This window comes from Parasteatoda tepidariorum, chromosome X1, assembly GCF_043381705.1.
Source record: "Parasteatoda tepidariorum isolate YZ-2023 chromosome X1, CAS_Ptep_4.0, whole genome shotgun sequence".
In the NCBI taxonomy this organism is placed as follows: domain Eukaryota; kingdom Metazoa; phylum Arthropoda; class Arachnida; order Araneae; family Theridiidae; genus Parasteatoda; species Parasteatoda tepidariorum.
Window position 1 is genome coordinate 25678460 of NC_092214.1, and position 21606 is coordinate 25700065.

Below are 21606 nucleotides of genomic sequence, written 5' to 3' on the forward strand. Positions count from 1 at the left end.
CTGAAAAAAAAGATACGTTAATTCAGAGAAAATACGTTCTGTGTATGTTTTCGTAACTGACCATATCGTCTACGCAAGTTAATTAAAATATTTAGAAGTAAGCTCTTAAGCTATAAAAATTGAGTACAAGTGCGTGAAATCCGACAGTTAGATAGAAAGTTATACTTGGTGTTATTTTTTTTCATTAGAGCACCATACCTTTGTGGGTCACTGTTGGCATAAGTAGATATTGGCAGTCAAATTCTAAGAAAATAGCCTTATTTCCTTCAAGGGAAGTAGTTCTTCAAAAACTAAGTATCATATTTAAGGTTAATATCTTGTAACATTAAGATAACATAGTAGTACGCAAAAATACAAAAATTAGATTATTATTCTGGTGTTCTCTATTTTATTTTGAGCATTGTACAGTGCGCCAAAACAAATGGACCACTGTGAATAACTTTTGATCTAATGATTGGATCTTCACATTATAATACTCAATCTTAATGGTCCCAGGACGTAATCTAGAAAATGGTCATGAGTACAAACGATATCTTCAGTTACGAAATCTGGCACAAAAACGTACTTTCTTTGAATAAGCATGCCTTTTTTTCAACGGATTCGGATTTCTGACCCCCAAAACATAAGGGGTAGCCGCAATTCAAGACATATGTTCCAAATAGTTTGGTCAGGAGAGCTATCCAAAGCTTGGATCCCTTAATGTTAAATTTTACTTTTTGCGTATTTCGCCATATCTAGATCTTTTTTGAAAATTTTTTACACGCAATTATAAAATTCGATTCACGCAATTATAAGTTTCTCCAAAGAAAATTCTGTGTAAAAAATAAATGTTAGTAAATATTCATTATTTTTCTATTATTTTATTTAATAATGGTGGAAAAAAAATTTGAACTGTAAAGTATGCAATTGTCCATTTTATAGTTTGTAATTTTACTTAGCAAAATACAAAATTTGGGTAAAATCAATTGAATAGATCTTGAGAAATCGAATTTCAAAATAGTAGAATATCTAAAACTAAAAATAAAAAAATAAAAAAAAACAATTCTAAATACAATATTCGATATACAATAATAAAAATCAGTATAATAATGATGTATTTTCGATCATCATTTTCTATCAATGAAAAACCGTATTTGATTTACATCTGAATCAGTAAGAACTATTCCACTGGCTTATGAACTTAAAAAACAATTTTAGAAAAGAGTGCTTTTTAAGTCCCTCCTCCTTGCTGTTACGTCAAATGCGCGCGCGCTGTACAACCTATCTTTGGAGAAAAGTGGCGGTTTAAAGGCGATTTTGGCCAAACGATTGCACGTGATACGAGCACTACGGCTGTAGTCTGAATATTACTCTTTGGTTAGCTGTAATGCCTTATATTTCAAGGCAAGAAGTTTATTTGCTGTAATTAACTATTTATCCCTTCGATATTTTCATCGTAATTTAAAGATGAAGCTTTTTCTTCGTTTTTCCCTATTATATCTTTTATTCTCCACAACAGTTTTCTCAGAAAAGGAAACTTTCAAGTAAGAAAAAATTTAATTTTTTTTCAGAAAAGTTATTATAATTTATTCTTATTGTCCTAAAAAGTATTTGCAAACAGAAGAGATATAGTGTTCTTTAGAATTTCAAAGTAAATATTTTGAAAAAATTATTATACGCGCTTGTTTAATAGTAATTAAAATTCTTTGTGTATATTTAAAATCCATAAATTGTTTTTAAACTAACTATATAGATTCAGGTCTAATAATATTTATTACACATAATTATATACATATATATATATGTACACACATTTAAAACAACTGTTATGTATACTTAATACGTAGTCTTATAATTATTTCTGATGATACATATTAATAGAATTAATAATTCCTATCCTTTATGCACTTATATAATTATAATATATATTTTTTAACATAACTAACTTTTATGCAGTATTTTTATTTTTTGCGGCATGTTTCATGTTTGCAAACTGTTCATCTCTTTATCATATGTTGGAATACACAATTTATATGTTCTTGTTTTCAATTTATGCTGTGTCTATGAAGTATTCCTTTTAAGGGAGTTTTTTCTAAGAAGCTGTATTCTGCACTTGCAAGTTAGCTCCATTTACTGCAATATATTTATTCTGCAAATGTTTAATTTTCAATTTAAAAGTCAAAGCGTAATAAATTTTAAAGTGATAGGTAAAAGAACAAAATATTCATTGGCATAATGCAAATATTTACTACCACATTAATCACATGCATGTCTTTCATTTATGAATAATTGTTTCTGCCAGGTATTAACTGGCAATTTTTTTTTGTTAAAGGTAATTAATCATTAGAAATGCTCTTTCTTTTTTGTAAATCGAAGACGTATATTTTTTTTAGAAATTTCGTTTAATTATAATGAGATGTTTTTGTTTATTAATATCTATTTAACAAGTATAATAATATTAGAATTTGTTCCAAAGTGTTATTGTATTTTAAAACTTTATCTTTTGCAAAGTATTTTTATTTTGATGTTAACTGAATTTTCTTCAAACAATTTTTTAAAGATGTTAGTCAACAAAAATTTCTTCATAAAATGTATAATTTTCTTATTATAATTGCACTCAACAATACTAATTAATATCATATTGGTAGTTTGTAAAGCAATATGTTAATGAAAGATTAAAATATATTTTGTACGTTTTATGCAGTTTCCTCATTTAAAATAAAACGCTTGCCTTTTTTTTCTTATTACAATTGTAATTTTAAAAAGAAAATAAATTATGCCTTCACGCTGGCCTATAGGTTAAGACCTATAAAGAAACTCAATACTATGATTTTTACACAGGGAGAAAAAAAATTGAGGTGAAATTACCGTACTGTTTGGAAATGACATTTCTGGATTTCTAGTAAAAAACATAATTCTGGTTAATAAAAACGAAATATGCAATATTTAGACCATTCATTTGGAAATTTTCCTCTCCTATGATAACGGTTTACCGGAAATTTATGTTTCCAAAATTACAGTTCTTATTACAACTCATTTAGTGAATAAGTACAAAACTGAAAACAGTAAATTTAAACGAATAAATTGATTTATGCCATGCTCTAGGGAATCATAATATAATTACGAAATCAAACTATACTTACCAAATTTTAGCCTATGTTATAAAATTATATTTTATTGTTAATTTGACAAAATAATTACCCAAAGCTCTTTGGAAAAAATTACCTAAATTTTTGGTGTTTCAATAGATCATGAAACATCTTAAATTTTACCTTATTGTAATAATTTTGACCATGCTTTTTTCTCGATGCAAAAAGAGGTTTCTTTTCCCTTTTCAGCTTTACATTTATGCCTGTTTTCGAAAACTTTGAATACCTAACAGTATTTTTGTAATTTGGTATTTGTCAACTGGTGGACTGTGCGTCTATTTGAATTTTTAAAAATAAAAAACAATATGAAAATGCTGCTATCTCTTGAAGATTGAATTTTAACCATTCTGTGTTACTTTTAATGTAGAAATGTATTTTAATTATTAAGAAATGCTTTGTGATATTTCCTTTATTCTCGAAGCAATAATTTTTTCGCTCAAGAAAAATCTTTCTGACTTATTATCTGAATGATTTTAAGACGTGAAGATTGATGACTTAACTAAATGATTCGAACATTTTTTTTTTCAAGCAATGAAATACTTTATCACATGAATAAAAATAATTTGGCATTCAATTTTAAATGATTTCGTATTCTGTGAGCGAGCAATAAAAAAATACTGAAATTTTCTTTTTTTCATTTCAGCGCTTCCTTTACTCATTAACCGTTTAATGAAATAATGTTCTAAGTGCCAACAATAAAAACTGCCTTTTGAAAATTTAACAGGGTACCTAAATCTGTAATAATAATTATTATGTCAAGTTGTTCTGTTTTAATTAAGGCGTTTAACAATTGTTGACTTCGTTAAAATGCTTGATTGTGAAAAATGATTTCTTTCAAAAGAAGTTAATAATAACTAGTTAAAGTATCATTATTTATAATAAATTAAGAAGTTAATTAGTTGTAAAGGCATTAGAAGAGTTCTATAGCTTGTTATGGAAAATTGAGTATCAGCCAAAGTCTTATGAACTATAGAAAAATAAATTTATATTGTTGATGCTAGCTTTTTTTGTAGAATAAGCTTAAACGATATGGTTAAATAATATACATAAATTATATGTATAAATAATACATTTAACATTTGAAATTGATTTATTTCAAGGCATTTGAAAAAATTAAATTAAAAGACGATATTTTTGCTGTTTTATTTTACTCTCATTATGAATATTGATATTTTAGAAGCTTTTAGTTGCGGTCATCCAATTGTACGATGTATAAATACTAGAGTTCAAAAACGTGTTTATATACCATTTGAACTTATTGCACAATTTTTTTCAATATAGTACATTCAACTGTTACATTTCAAACATTAAGTAATTTGTTGTAACGTGTAACTACAAACTAAACTTATACAATTTAGTTTGGGTTTTTGTTAGTTATCCAGTCATTGCGCAAAGTAAATTCTTTTAGAAATAGTTCTGGGTTAAATAAAAGTATAAAAATAAATAATATCATCGTAATAATATTTTTTTTTACTTTTGCACCATGTTTATAACATTGAAGGCGTTTAGCCATCAAACCCTTTGCACATAAGTGTGGTAATGCTTTATCATTTGAAAGGCTGGGTACTTAAATTCAATTCTTGCTTTTTATTGTACGCTTTCTGAAAAATTGGTTTAAACTTGAACCATAATGTTAATACTTAACCATAATATGGTACGACTTTGTTGTAGCATTTCGAAGGATTTAAATTAAATAAATCCATTCAAGTTGAATTATAATATCATGTAATTGTAATAAAAAAGCACAATAATATTTCTTAATTTAGTCTTATCAAGGCTGTTAAAAATTACAAATACGCGCACCAAAATTTCTATCATTTCGGATCACAAACATTGACAATTTTCTTTTGATTTTCCATATAAAATATTCCAACTCTATGCGTATGGTATCATAATTTAAATAAGATTTTTTCCTTCGCTTCTTAGTTGACCGGCATGAAAGTTATTTTGACTTTTCAGAAAACAGAATTAATTTTTGAATAAATAGAAGAATGATAAAATAAAATGAAAAATAATTTCTTTCTCTGAATAATATACTACGCTAATTGATTCTGCTTAACATAATCTTTTAAAATCTGAAGTCACGTTCTCAGACTTTTTTGAAGAATATAAATTCTTTTCATTTAACTATAAATATATAGTTAGATTTTTAAAATAATATTTTTTTAACCATTCCAAGAATTAAGCACCCAGAATTATGACTTTATAAAGATGTATGTATGTCTTGCACATGCATTAAGGATAAAATGCTGCGAAAAAGCTTAACTTTGAAAGGAAAGGTATTATACAAAACATATTTTGAAATGCGCATTTAAAATAGTTTTGGTAAAAGAATCTTTCATATAGTTAATATAATACTATAACTAAGAAATAACGTAATACTTTCTAAACTGACATTGAAAGCGATATTATAACTGATATAAGTTTTATTTGAAATACAACCAACATTTAGATTAATAAAAAAAAATATATAATTTGAATATTTGAAGAAAAATAATTAAAAATTGCACAAGATATGGGCATTTAAAGTTACTATTTTAGTTCTAGTAGATCTAGTGGTTCTTACTGTGCATCAATGAAAAAATTTAAAAAAAAAACATTTTTCCTATTTTTGTAGTGAATCGTATTTAGTAAGTAATGAAAAAAGTCCGATTTTAATATTTCGAAAATTTAAAAAAGCTTGCAGTAGTTTTTGTACCTTTTTTAAAAAAAAGTTCAAAATAAAGAGTTTTCCACAAATGTCATTTAACAAGATTGAAAATTGAAATCACTGATGTCAAAAACTGAATGCGTCACTTGAATTATCATAGGGTAGTGTAGTTTTAAAAACATTCATTCTTTGCGTACTAAGCACTTTTAAGAATAATAATTTCATTACAGAAAAAAAAATAATAGTTGTTTTTTAGATTAATTATAAACAAATTTATATTTTTGTTCATTTAAATTTAAATTAAGAAAAATGATTTGTCCGGTTAAAAGTTAACGATCAGCAAAAATGAAACTTGAAAGATAATATATTTATTTTTAATTAATTCTTCATAGTGATGTAGATTAATGAGAATTTCAAAAATGTAACAAAGGTAGGATTTTTTTACATAGATAAAAAATTATTATAGCTTATGAGTGATTTGATACTTTTCAAACAAGCAACTAAGAAAATTCAATCGTCAGAAGTGAAACGGATGAATGAGGGAGGATAACGAATGGAGTTTCAATGTGATATTTTAGTGATATATGAAAAATCAACTTTCTTTAAATAAAAACAGACAACAGCAAGCTGATTATATTTTTAAAAATTGTCATTAAATATACTCTTATTTATTGACCTGGCAGAAAAAAATAAGAACCACGTTTAAATTCTAAAGAGCGCTGCTTTTCAGATATCACTAATTACATTCTTATTAAAAGTCTCTTTTGTCATTATCATTTAATATACTTTTATCATGACTTAATCATTTTCAACTTATTATCATCATAAATTTTTTATCATTATCACTTAATTTTTGCAAAGCAATTAATAATTACAATATTAATTTTATTTTTTCTTTTATTTAGAAGCAGATAAATTTTAAAATCAGAGGTTATTACCTTTTCAGACAAGAAAATGTTGCATGTGATATTCCAGTCGGGTTTTATAAATATTAACAAAATAATTCTGCTTTCAGAAATTTCAGACGAATAATTTACTAACTCTCTCAAGTAATTTTGATATATGTCCGTAGCACAATATTTATCATTAAGCTATTTTATACTTTAAAATTTAGATTTCGAAACCAGCATTTAGATAAACTTAAAAAGGTGTGTAAATCAGATACATCTCTTATAATTATTACTAAATATAAGGGAAGTATTATTCATTATTTCACAAATTAATCAAAAGCTTTTATAATCAAATCATATCACTCAATTGACACCAGAACAGAAGGGACATAAATCATGTTGTGCTAATTCTATCAAAGTCATTTTAGATAGACCTAATTAAATTGTATTCTAGATTGAGTTATAAACAAAGCATTGCTCTGTAACGTCAAATATGGATCATGTTATGCATTCCTGGTTTCATACACTAATTTACTCATGACTGAAATATTTTTATTCATTTAGAGTCTAAAACCATAGAATCATGAATACTTTTTGACAAAATGAAAGCAGTTTTGAGTACTTAATTGTTCGAATGTCATATGATAAGAATTCAAAATTTTTCTAAGTCGTAAATGAATAACCCTAAGAAGCTGAAATGGAAATTTGTACTTGATAATATGAAAATTACATTAGCTTCAAAAAATTGTGAGTAGGAAAATGTTGACATATTTCGAGTATGTCATAGTTCATTGACATATTTCAAAAACAGGGGCTAAAACTTACCAAATGTGATCAAATATGCAATATGTCAAACACTATTTGAAACGAGAAACGTAAACCAGCCAATGAAAAATTATAAAAGCGCGAAAGGAGACAAGACAAAAAAATCCACAGTGGACCGAAGGAGGCAAATCAAATCTGGAGACATTTTCATGCTCTATGGTGAAGAACTCGTGTCAGTAACAAGGGAATCGGCATTCATATGAATGAAGCAAAATTACAGGGTGAAACAAGCATGAGGCAGGATTTCAGATAAGCTGATGTCCCAGAGGTAGAAAAAATTTTAGCTTTATCGAAATTAAACCTGTACTCAAGGGTCAAACAATGTGCGGCAATAAATACTTTTATCAAATTCTCATTGACGGACATAGATATCGTGTTCCTTTAATCTAAATTTTAAAGCGTGTCTGGTTTTTATAACGAATCTTGTGAATGAGGGCTTATTTAGCTCTATTTATTTCTCTAGAAGCGCGTTGACTATTTCCGCACTTCATATTTTTGAAGATAATTAATTAATTAATCTGTCTGATTAAGTGTAATTTTTTTTACAAACTGACATGAATAGAAATATAAGAGGAAAGGTAATTAAAAGGGAAAAAATAACTTGAAATAACTTTCGTATTAAATGTGATTTAATAAGAAAAGAAAACAGGTTAAAAAAAGAGATACTTTTACAGGGGATGATTCCCAACAATGACGGGGTCATTTTTAATAAATTTTGCTTAATAATACAAAATGAAATATGTGGAAATCCCGTGCATTCTCTTAGATATTTAAAAAGTTTCAAGCAGTTTTCTAAGTTGTTTTTGTACTTTTTAAAATATTCAAATTGGACTTTTTTTATTAGTTGCCAAATACTACAAAATACAAAATTAAGAGAAAATTTATTTTAATTTTTCCCAAGCCTGCGCAGTATTAAGGAACTACTTTTATTATTTAGTTCTTGCTTAGTTTTAAACGAATTTTTCTCAAATTTAAAAGAAAATTTTATAATTTATTTCAAAATGTTTTAAAAATTTTGTTTAGTTTTCTTGAATATTTTTAAAATTATAGTTGAAATACATACAACAAAAATAATTAGTTTTTTTCATAAAAAAGTCTATATCTCCATCAATATTTAAGCTAGGTTTGCGAAATTTTGTGTAATTATTTCATATAATAACCAAAATAATTACCACAAATAGCATAAATTCCTTTGATTTAGTATAGGGTGTTCAAAAATATTACCTTTCGTTTGCAATTTATTGTTCTTCCCTCAGACCTCCAAAACCTTTAAACTTCATTGATATGTATGATAAGTTAAGAAATTTTGTCCACCCCCTGTGTATTCTCTATGTTATTCTGTATGAAGATAAACTTAACAACTTCTTTTTTCGGTATTTAAAAAAATGCATAAGTATTAATTCGTAATAAAACATGAAAACTATTTTTTTTTTAAAGTAAAATTTGAAAAATAATTAAAAATAAAATTTTCAGAGCAAAGCCAGTTTTTTATTCTCATACGATTCTGGTTAATACTTAATTCTCGTTCTTGAGAGATTAAACCTCGATAAAAGAGATTAATTTCCAATATTGTGTACAAGTGTTTGTGTGACAATTTTTTATTTTTACGCATATTCTGACGACTCGAAATTCACTTTTCTCCTTTCGAAGAAAAAATTACATTGCTTGTTACATACGTTTGAAATTTCTGCCAAATCCTAATTCTTTGAAAACAATAAGTGAATGTTCGTTTTTGTTGACAATTTCACATTTCAATTATTTATAGCACATATATATTATATTTTATTGTAATTCTTTGAGGCACGGGTCATAAGGAATTAAGATTTTCTTACTGCATCGCTTATTTGAGTTGCTTAATGTTTTAATTAATAAATAAGTGTGAACAATAATACCAGTAGTGATTATAAGCGAGGCAGTAGAATAATGTTTTCAAGTATTATAATGAAATATTTATTACTTTCTACATGTATAAAATACGCCAAAAATTATGTGCTTAATTGTATTTGTATTTTTAACTTCAAAATTATGTTTTTTTTCGTACATAGACTGAACCATGTTTTTCGTGAATACAAAAGTTGAATGCCAAAGTTTTTCATGAATACAAAAGTTCGTGAATGAAAAAGTTAGAACAAGCTTGGCAATTTTTATCTTGCACGGCTTTCGTAACGAGAACCTGTAATATTTATATTTGAATCCTTATTAAATATTAAAAACAAAGAAGATGAGTGCTATTAACATAGAAACAATTTTGATTGGAGATGTTTCTCATAATTGTATTACAACTCCTTTTGATTCCCTAAGGTGATCAAACCAGTTTAATTGCCTCTTACATACGGTTTCCTGTGTTGCGATTAGTCAGATTTCGATAGCGCTTTTTTCCCTCTTAAATATTAATTTGTCACCACCATGTGTATATCTTTTTGTCTTCACTTTACAAAATTCGTTTTATTTTGAAATTCTTTTAATTTAAATGAAAACCAAACTTTGTATTAAGCGTTTCCTATTCTACAAAATGCATTGTATTTTATACATTGATTATTATGCGAATTACAGTCGCTATTCTTCAGTGAACAATAGCATGTTTTGCAAATGATATATTTCCAACTTCTGCTGTTTTCGTATGAAAAATAAATCTGTATAAAAATCTCGGTATATTATAATAAATAAACAACATATTTCCATATTCTTTCACAAGAGAAGAAGTTCGTTTTAAACCTAGTAGCTTCAAAAATTTCATATGATTATACTGTATCCCTATTTCTTTTATAATACCTAAAAATCGAAACATATGTGTTATTATTCAACAGATGTACATAAATTTCATTATTTTATCTCGAAAACTGAAAATAATATTGTGTCCTGATATATGATTTTTTCCTTATAGAGGACGCGTAAATTTGCATCTACCAATTGGATGAAAGACATTTTTTTAAAAAAAGTTTTAGCTTCTGAACTATTTTCTGTTTATATAATAGCATTTTTAATAACAACATAAAAAATTCAAGGTTGGTCTACAAACAAAAAAGTACAATTAATTATTTAGCTATTAATATTTAAATTGTATACTTTAATTTTTTAAAGAGTCTAACATTCGAATTCATAGAATAAAACTATAAGAGATAAAGTCATATTCAAAATAATTTAAATCTTAATTGAAAATGTCGTCATTGAAAGTAAGATTCAAAATCTCTCAAAAAAGCGAATTAAATTTCTCAAGAGGATCTTCCAAAAAACGGAAAATAATATGTTTCTGCTTATAGAAAAATTAATGAATAACCTTCTTGAATAGTATAATATCCCTTTAAAGCATTCTCAAACTATCACTATGCGAGTTTGAAGACTGATTCATTTGCATCAAATTTCACATTTTTGAAGTAAACGTGAAAATAAATAATATATCTTTCCAACGGTTATATAAAAAGAAACTAAAACTCGAGAAATATTTTTTATTTCAAACCTTAGCTTTGGGACAAGAAATAGTCTTTCAGTTAGACTGTAGGATGAAAATTGGCTTAAGAAACTGCTTTGTACTTTCCACCAATATTTCGCACATTTAATTTTCTAAATGTAAAGCCTACATTTTCCTCCAATTGTTTATACTTTTCTCCTAGGATTTTAAGTCTGTTCTTTAGATTTGTGTTCACTTTTTAATACAAGGTTCTTTTTTTTTCGTTACAAAAAATTCAATAAAATATATTTTTATTAAAAATTGACTATATGGCTTTGGATGGTGCTGAAAATCTGTTTTATATAAACTTCTTATTTTTCTCTAGGGTTTTTAAAAAGATGTTTAGTAGGTTTGTAACGTTTGGTGGAAGTAAATCGTAAAAGAATTTATATATTTATTTGTTTTAAAGGTGTGAGTAAAGGTTTTAAAGCTTAATTTTTTATGAATAATTTCTTATTTATTTGTTTTTTTAGAAAAATAAAATTCTTATTGATTTATTAATTAAAATGATACATTTATTTATAAACATGCCTCTTTTTCAGTTATATATTGTAAACTGTACTTCAGTAGTAATATATTAAATTTCTATTTTAAGTCCTCTTTATTTTACATTTGCATCTTACTATTTAAAGTATATTTTAAATGGCATAAGCATACATAAATAACAAGGTAATTGATCATTATTTAAGAACAGATGTTCCTAACTCAAAATCCAGAAATTTGATTTTATAATAAATAGGTAAAAGAACTTTAAAATTGTATCATGACTTAAATTGAAGAGTTAATCTAATAAAAAATATTTATTAAATTGCAATAATTGTAGTTTATACCCTCATAGCATCGCATAAAACATAAGTTAATATTTTTAAAGAAGTAGAACTGTGTAAGTTTGGTTAAAAATACGAAAATAAATAAATAAATAAACAATGATAAAAAAATTATATTATTAAATTATTTTATTCACTTTGCCGACGAAGATTTCAAATATTTAAATTAAATTAGTTTAAAAAATGATTTTAAATTATTGTAAAATATCATAAAATGAGGGAGTTTCAAACAATATTTCTAGAAGATTACTTTTTCACAGTATTGATAAGAAATACGAAGGCGTCTTAATAAAGCAAAGATAAGAGGTTAGAAATATCTTAAGCTGATGAATTTAAATTAAATCATATCAAAATAATTAAAAGATTCCTTCAATGAATTTTAAGAGTTTTATAGCTTATATTTGAATATATTAAAAAGATATTTGGCTTCCAAACTAGTTAATTCGGTGTAGAACTTTCAATGGCCAGGCAGGCCTTTTTTATTTACTCCTTTTTGAAGTATTCATTTAACTAAAAAGAATAAGTAACTTCAACAAAAAAAAATATGTATTTGCATTTAAGATAATTTATTAGTTTTTTAAGAACTTCCAAAGTAACTAGCACTTAGCACTTTTATAACTCAAGTATATTACATAATCCTTTTGCATCCACTGTAGATTCGGATAATTAAACGGTATACGATATTTAAACCATTACGATATTTAAATATCATTACGGTGTATACGGTATTTAATCCATTCATTTGGCTCTACCATTTAACTAATATATTTAGGGTAAAAAATAAATCTGCTAAATAAAAAACGTTAGTTATAAGGACTGTAAATTTTATTTTGTTTTTTCTACTTGTCTAGAATTATTTAACGCTAAAGCAACCGGATTTTGAACTTACCTAAAGTCACCATTTGGAGTCAATTTGACCCTCATATGAAATTGATGTTATTTCAAAGTAAGTTATTAATGATGAATACTGTTGCAAATACAATACGTAAGAGTTTTTAGAGATTTACTTTTTTATTCTTTTTTTTTATTTTTTCATTAATGCAATAACAATATTACATCATAATGCAATATTGTATTACATAGTATTCTTTCGCAAGTGCACAACTAATGCAAAAATAAACAAGTGACATGAATATAAATAATATACATCAGCACATACCATGTTTTAAAATATTAAGTTTCATCACTAGTTAGGCATTTGAGTAGGCGTATACAGCATATGCGCGCAATGTGAAAGTGACAATGAAACATCTACAAATTATTTCCAAGCATTTTTCATAGTTAGTATTTGTTTTATCCTGTGCCTTGTGATGTTAAAAGGCGTGTTTCTTATATTTAAGAAACTGAATTTTATCAATTAGTGGATATCTGATGCGCAAAGTAGTAATTCATAGTTTTTCAACAAAAGCAAGAATGAATTCGCAATTTGTAATTGGGGTAGCAAGGGATCTAAGCATTGAGTACAGCAATATCACAGACGTTTTAAAAAAAACTCTTGCAGAATAATTACTTAGCATTTAGACCGCTAAGCCTACGTCACATTTCGTACATTTGTAGTCAGTGACAGTGCTCTGTACTATCATTTGCAAACTCTTTCGCATGAATACTATTCCGAATTATGGTATTTTCCTTTTGCTCTGGTAAATACTTTGTTTTTATTTTGCAGTGCAAAAGTTTAATGTCATGACATTGACGTGACAGTGAAATTAGGAGGACATTTTATTTTGTTTGAGCATAGTATCCCTGTAATTTAGAGTTTTTCACAAAAACAAAATAATCTGCAAGTTTTACTGAGGTAAAAGACAGTCATTCTGCTACGCTTTGAGTCCGCTACCTTCCGCTACGCCATAATTAGAGCACTATATTTTTCCCAGGTGGTAATTCACTTGCCCGTTTTTTAACTTAAACTAAACTAAACTCAGTGGCGCGACAGCCCATAGAGGGCCTGGGCCTACTGTGCCCATCTCAGTTTTCTTGACCTTGGGCTTTGGGGTGCAGGAGCAGATGTTCCGCTCAGGTGGGCAACCGAACGCGGAAACCCCAGTGTTTAGCTCCCAAGCAGACTTGGTATACAACTTACATGAATAAAAATAGCCATATAAATTTTTTTTCTTCATATTTATATCATTTGAAATCAAAGTTATGCAGCTTGAATGTCATACAATAAATTTTCATTATTATTCACAGGGCAATGACTGTTTTTAACCAATACTATCTTGTCAAAAAATATGAGCTTCGAAGCTCGCGTGTATCTTTAAGAATAATATAATAAATGGTAAAAAACGATGAAAATGACCCTAACGGTGCTTCTAGTGTTAAGCAATTTAAGTGGTGCAATGGGAAAATAAAGGAAAATTTTTAAATTTGTATACTGTTTTGGTTATAAGGAAATCGGTCTAAGAGAGAAATAAGCATCGTTCATCCTAACCAATTCTGCCTCAAGACAGAAAAAATTATAATTCCAATACATAAATAATAAGTACCAAATATTGATGATAAAAAGGAGTCATGAAAAATTTAAATTTGAAGTCAGCACTTAAAAGTGAAATCTCATTTTTTCACGGATGTTAAATAATACTAAAATCTTTTTTTAGAAAAGAATTGCTGAAACATAATTTCCTACATTTTTTATATCGTCTTTCGCTTAACAAGTAAAGTCACGAACTTTTAATCTACACTTTAACCGTATTTCAAAGAAGTAATCACAAAATATTTTATTTCTTCAAAAGTCATTGCCCTAGAACATCCATTGTTTATACTTATCTCTTAGTCATTAAACTTTTAGAAAAAATAAACAACACGAAAAATAAATAAGTAAGTATAACAAGAAGAAATTACTTTTCTCCGAGAAAAAGGAGGATTATTTTCTTTAATGCTAAAAATATGACAAAGTCACACTTACGACTTTTCAACACATTAAATGAGTAAAATCATGCAAAAAAATTTTCTCGACACTTTTATTTTTATTTTTCTGTAGAGCCACTTAAGCGGATTACATAAAGTTAAAAAAGAATTTCTTTTTCTACAATAAATGCAAAAAATGAAGCTTATTACTTGCCTTATTAATACACTATCCTCAATCGAAAAGTTTATACAAAAAGGGGTTTTGTTTAATGTATGATTTAACGTTACGAAAATACTTGACACCTTTTAAATAGCTGATAACTAATGAATTTTATCTGCTTGATTGGTTTACTACCATATTTAAAACTTATTATTCTAGAAGTATTAAACTGGCTATCTCATGTGAATACATACTTTTGTTACAAAGTTTTGCTTTCTATTTTTTATATAAACAAAATTTTAATGAAGTTTAATTCTCAAGTAATATGTTATACGGTATATTACGTTCAGCGTGTTACAGAATATGTTTATGGAAATATAATAAGATTTTTTTCGAAAAAGCTCTTCTTTGCATCCAAAAAATCTGAATATAAATGTTTGTGTGGTATCCTTCCATTTGGCTTATTTCTCATTGATTTACGATTCGCACAACACCGCCAACAGGCTATGAGACTTTAATCCCCATCAGGCAACGGGCTTCACGTCTCTTTTTAACTTATGCAAATAAGACAAAATTCATTGAATATAAATTATAAAAAAAATAGATGGTATAGCTTATAATTTAATGATTAGAGCTTTAAGCATAGTTTCTCTACATATAAAAAATACAATTAATTATTAAGTTATAACAATCTAAAATATATACTTTAATTTTAAAATTTACTAACATTCGAATTTATGGAATAAAACTATATGGAATAAGGCTATACGCAGACTTTTTTAAATCTTCATTGAAAACGTTGTCTTTGAAAATAGCTCGTTAAGAATGCAGATCAAATTTCTCAAGAAGATATTTCAGATTACGGTAAAGATGATGTACTTATTTTGTAAAATGTTCATAGATTTTGTATACTTTTGCTGGTATTTATTTTGTTTACTTATCATAAAAAATTAAGATTCATTTGCGTTAAAATTTAAAAGAAGGGGAAACGCCTTAGAAATTATGAAAATAATAAAAAGTAGGGCAGCAATGTAATAATGAAAATTCATTCTTCGTCTTACAATCTTGACAACTTCAACTTTTGCTAAAAATTGTTTGTCAAATGTATTCAAATTGTATTTCAAATGAATTCAAATTGCATTTCAAATGTATTCAAATTATATTAGGATTACCTGGTCCCTTCTTCAAGTACTGATAAATTTTTAAAAAGAATATCTGCGTATATTTTTCGTGTATCTTAATTATTTTACAACTATTTTAAGTTTTGGAGAACTTGAACTTCTAATTTTCAGCTTCGGAAAGTAGTTTTTCAGTTTGAATTTTTAACTATATCTCAAATTCTGATTGCTTGAATCCATTCTTTTATTAAACATTACGAAGATGTTTTATTCAAACATAATTCAAGGCAAGTGCAATAACTTTGAATTAGGAAAAGTACACACTGTTAAACGATGTCATAATTTTCCGTATTTTGAATCATGTTATTTATCTAAAACCAAAAAAATATATATAATTTTACTTTTTAGCATAAAATTTTTTATTTTGTTTAGAACATTTATAAATAATATTTCACACTCACAATTTATATTTTTTACTAATAAATACTTCTCTACTGCTCTCGAAAACTAACTTACATTGTATTGATCCACACGTTATCTGTGTCAGTGTTTTAATTTTTCATTCGTTCTTTTGTCCTACTGTAGCAAATTGAGTTTCCCTTTTTGGTTTTCTAGATTAGCTTACAGTCTAGCTGTCGCAAAAGCGCCATTGAGGTGCTAAATTTCTTTCAGAACATTGTGTCGAAAGAATTTTAAGTATCATTTGATATTTTGTAGTCAAAATGTTACGGATAAGAGTCGGAGCTCTGTTGATGATGCAGCTTCCATGTCCTAGAAATATTGACTGTAAATGGGTTTAAAACAGTCTACGAATAGTCTGGGAATAGAATTTCGTCGAAAGGAGATGTTAGTTACAATTTATTTGATGCAAAAATGGTAATGATAGTAAACAAATTTTTTGCTTTTTTAAATCTTTCCTATTTTTACTAAAACTAGGTCAACGTTCTGTTTATATTTAGTTTGTTTAAGTTGTTTAAAAAATAATAATTCCTTGTGAAACTAAATATATCTCTTTCTATATTGCAAATGTATCACTAATATTGCTAAGCTAAATTAAGCATAAAATTTAAGAAGATTTCATGGTAAGATAGGCTTTATTAAACGGTGTTTTGTTACTGACTTGTTTACGTATTTTGAACGGATGTCTCTTTAAAATTTTTAATTGTTTTTGTGGGGATTGACTATAGTATCAGTAAAGTTGAATCAAAAATATAATAAGGTGCCCGTTAAATCAAATAAGCATTATTGTAGAAAAATTACGCAGTTGCATGATAATTCCATTTAATGGTTCAGTTTTACGCATTATTAGTGTTGCCGCTCAGCCTTGATCCAATTTTTAAGAAAGTTTATCACGGAATCATGATAATTGACGACAACTTTAGAAAATCATGATAATTGACGACAACTTTAGAAGATCATGATAATTAAGGACAGCTTAGCATAAAAATTTTAAAAAAATTTTTTTAATTTAACTTTTTTTGTTTTGTAAAATGTGCCATTCAGAATTACGCTAAATAGCTTTTATTGTTGTACATCTACAAATTTTTTGTTTTTTAAATCTTTCCTATTTTCACGTAAACTAGGTCGACGTCTTCTTTATATTTAGTTTGCTTAAATTGTTTAAAAATTAATAATTCTTTGTGAAGCTAAATATATCTCTTTCTATATTGCAAATGTATCGCTAATATTGTTAAGTTCAACTAAGCATAAAATTTAGGAAGATTTCACGGTAAGATAGGCTTCATTAAACTGTGTTTTGTTACTGTTTTTGTGGGGATTGACTATAGTATCAGTAAAGTTGAATCAACAATATAATAAGGTGCCCGTTAAATCAAATAAGCATTATTGTAGAAAAATTGCGCAGTTGCATGATAATTCTATTTAATGGTTCAATTTTACGCATTATTAGAGTTGCCGCTCAGCCTTGATAAAATTGTTCATAAAGTTTATCACAGAATCATGATAATTGACGACAACTTTAGAAAATCATGATAATTGACGACAACTTTAGAAAATCATGATAATTGAGGACAGCTTAGCATAAAAATTAAAAAAAAAACTTTTTTTAATTTGAAAAAAACTTTTTTTAATTTAACTTTTTATTGACTATTTATTAACTATTTAACTTTTAATTGACGACAATTTAGCATAAAAATTTAAAAAAAACTTTTTTTAATTTGAAAAAAACCTTTTTTAATTTAACTTTTTATTGACTTTTTATTAACTATTTAACTTTTAATTGACGACAACTTTAGAAAATCATGATAATTGACGACAGCTTAGCATAAAAATTAAAAAAAAACTTTTTTTAATTTTAACTTTTTTTTTGTTTTGTAGAATGTGCCATTCAAAATTACGCTAAATAGCTTCTATTGTTGCACATTTATCAAACAAAATATAATTTTTAAAAAAAATAGCTACAAAAACGCCTGCATTTTAATTATTTCTTCATTTGTGTTAAAGATTAACGAAGTAAAAAAAAATATTCTTCATTTTTTGAAATATGAGGGGGAAATTTTATTAGAATGCTCATTATTAATTATTCCACCTTAAATTTAAGCCAAAAGCTCTAAAATTGAAATTGTCTCTACATTTGCGACTACTTAAATAGCTAAGGAATAACTAAATTTCATTGAATGATACATTTTGTGTAAAAGTAGGGGAGGATATTTTATGATGATTAAAGGAAGAAGTAATTTCCATTAGTTTTAGGTTGCCAACCTATAATAATGAATTTTAGTATAGCTTTAAAATTTGAATATTTAATTAGAAAACAGTCATTAATCATCATGAAATTTCACAAAGACATTTCATGATGATTGAAAGAGTAGGCTAAAGCCATTAATTATTGTAAAACTTAAACGATCCTTCAAATTCTTGATATTTTAATATTCATAATAATTTATGAACGTACATGCATTAGTGTTGAGTAGCCTCCAAAATTTAAGTAATATTTAAAACTAGAATTAGAATAAAGTTACTCTCTATAAAATTCTTAATATTTCTAATAAATGTATTTGAAATTAATAAATACATTTTGAGTAGATTTATACAGTATATTTAAAATTCGTCATAATCCAAATCATAATTAATCGCAAGAACTGATTCTGAATCATTCCCAAATATTACTTTATGCATTCCCTTAATACGCCATAAATATAACAAATTGTTAGCTAAAATGTACCTGTTTTACATGCGTTTAAAAGTGCATTTGATGGTTGTTATAATATAAACCGAAATGTAAAGAAAGAAAAAAATATTATTTTATTATTTACACAGCAAAAAAGGTTTTTTTTAAATTGAAGAATAATATGCCAAAATATCTCCGAAACAAATAGTAGTCAAAATTAACAAGCTTTGAATTCAAAATTGAAGCAGCACGTATTCATTTTTGAGCGAAGTGCACTGTCTAAAGAGTGATGTAGAGGGTGATATGTGTGATAGAGATATTCGTTGACTGCCAGCAGGAATCGAACCAAGGACCTTTCGAATCGTAGTAGGATTCTCTTACTACCAAAGTTCAACCACCAATACAAGGAGAATTAGGAAACTTTTAATTGTGGCCGCAGCAATTACACATCATGGTATACTAATTTGCAATTTCAAAGGGGCATAAAAGCTGGAAAATTGGAAAATATTTTCCCAATAGCTTAGGCAGGAGATTGATAATTTTAATTTCACATATTGGTTACTTCGCTGTATTTTTAAAACTTTCAATTGAATGGAATGTGTGTCATTATATGTCATTACGGTAGTCCTAGAAAAAGCTTCCTGACTCATCCTCTTACACATTTCTCTCCCCACATTACCTTTGAAACTATGCATGTTTCTCAAAGATGAGTATATGCTGTTCCGAATTGAATGCATGGGTTAGTTTCGCGTATATTCAATTTATAAAGTTTAAAAAAAAGTGTATAAATAAATAAATAAATAAAAAATACAACTTAAGGAAATAATTTATTGATGATTTTTGTTATATAGTACTTTTTCCTAGTCATAAGAAATATTTCAATCCTGAAAATTCTAAGCTCAAAATTATTGTTAATGGCTTTTATTTTATAAATATTTTTTTCTTTTTCTTTACTTTTTATTAAAACTTAAAATGCTTTATGGAGCCTTAATTTTCTGTAGAATTTTGGCTCAAATTTTTCAAGAAATGACGTTTCAGGAAAACACATTATTTATTTATTTGATGTTCAATTCCATCGAACTTATCCTAAATTATCTAGCTCGTTAAATCAAATACAACGATTTTGTGCATTTAACATTCATCATTCTGCTAAAATACTCGAAATATATTCTATTTTTTAAAAAAAAAGTATGATCATAAAAAATTTCCTCTATGCATGAGCCCCTAGTGTCCCATCCGCTTATTCAATCAAAATAAGCTTCGGATAGTGAGTTTTGAAATCGTAATGAGAGACAACTGTAGAGATCTGATGGTTACAGTTACAAAATCAAAAGTTTGGGAACAGCAACGTCGACTTCTTCTCAATAAAACATAATTATCTCGCTAAAAAGAAAAAAATACATAAAATAGAGCCATAGCGATATTTTTAGCATAAAACGACGAAACACTAGACAAAGATGAAGCAAGTAGTATGTTTAAAAAGATGTCTGAGATGAAGATAAGTAAAAGAAGGACACGATATATTTAACTCTTGTAAACGATACAGCTATACTAAAAGTGACCTGACAACATCGAAAAAGAAGATAAACAAACGACGTTTTGTATGCTGCATCTTCCTCTCTTTATCTCAGTTGATTAAATCGTTAAAATCATCTCTCATGCTAAAAATATTATATTCTCTTATTTTTATATTGCTTTTACTGGGAGGACCACGTTTTGATAACAAAGTGGGAGTTGCAACTTGAACATTTCTGAATATCTTCTCTGTAAACGGGTTATCTCTATTGTTATTACTAAACATAACGATTTTAATTTCATGCTTCCAAATAACACTTTCTGAAGCTTAGCTTCATCTTGTTAAGTGTACAGGCTTGAAAACATTCCAATATGAAGGCAGTTTTTCACGAACACCCTGTATATGTCACTTACTTATACAGTGATTTAAAAACTATCTGTATGCGCCTTAATTTATTGATCTTGTAGTGCTGCTCTCCTGGGTATGACCATCGCCCTGTATGTACTCCTTCAGGACATGGGCATGTGTCACGTGCTGGTCTAGTGTGGTTTAGTGTTTATCTCGTACGGCTGATTGATCACGTTAGCCTAGAACAGTAAACATACCTACAAATAATAAGATTGCTATAGTTTGATACATTATGTCCTTCCCCTTGCCATGGGTAAAATTGCCCAGAATATGACTCATTAAAACTTTTCACCATATTAAAGGTACCAGTTGTTATTATACTTAAAAATCAAAAGATTAGCCAACTACAAAGTTACTTAGGAATGAAGGCAAGAAGAACATTGGTGCTACTCATGACCCTTAACAACTCATGTCTGTTAATTAAGCTGCCAAAATTATTTCTGAAACAAAAACAATAGTCAAGGTACGATTTTTCGTTAAATCTGTTAAATCTACTGTTAAGTTCTTACAATAAGGAATTACAATTAGTCAAAAAAGGTAACAGGTCGTCCCAGAAACTGGTAGATTAGAGGTTCTGTTCTATATGTTACTTTATCTAACTATATAATCTTATGTTGATGTCTCAATTTTTCATTATTGTTGGTATAGTTTTATTGACCGGA

General features: G+C 27.0%; 1 protein-coding gene across 1 annotated transcript in view; it reads left to right on the forward strand.

Moving 5' to 3' along the window:
• The first annotated feature begins 1268 nt into the window (after positions 1–1268).
• The window catches only part of LOC107456705 (glycine receptor subunit alphaZ1-like), a 149813-nt gene continuing 129475 nt past the window's right edge, over positions 1269–21606 (forward strand). Inside the window, exon 1 of the mRNA XM_016074642.4 lies at positions 1269–1523. Coding sequence (XP_015930128.1) covers positions 1447–1523 — 77 coding nt within the window. The 5' untranslated portion in view covers positions 1269–1446. The remainder of the gene's footprint in view (positions 1524–21606) is intronic.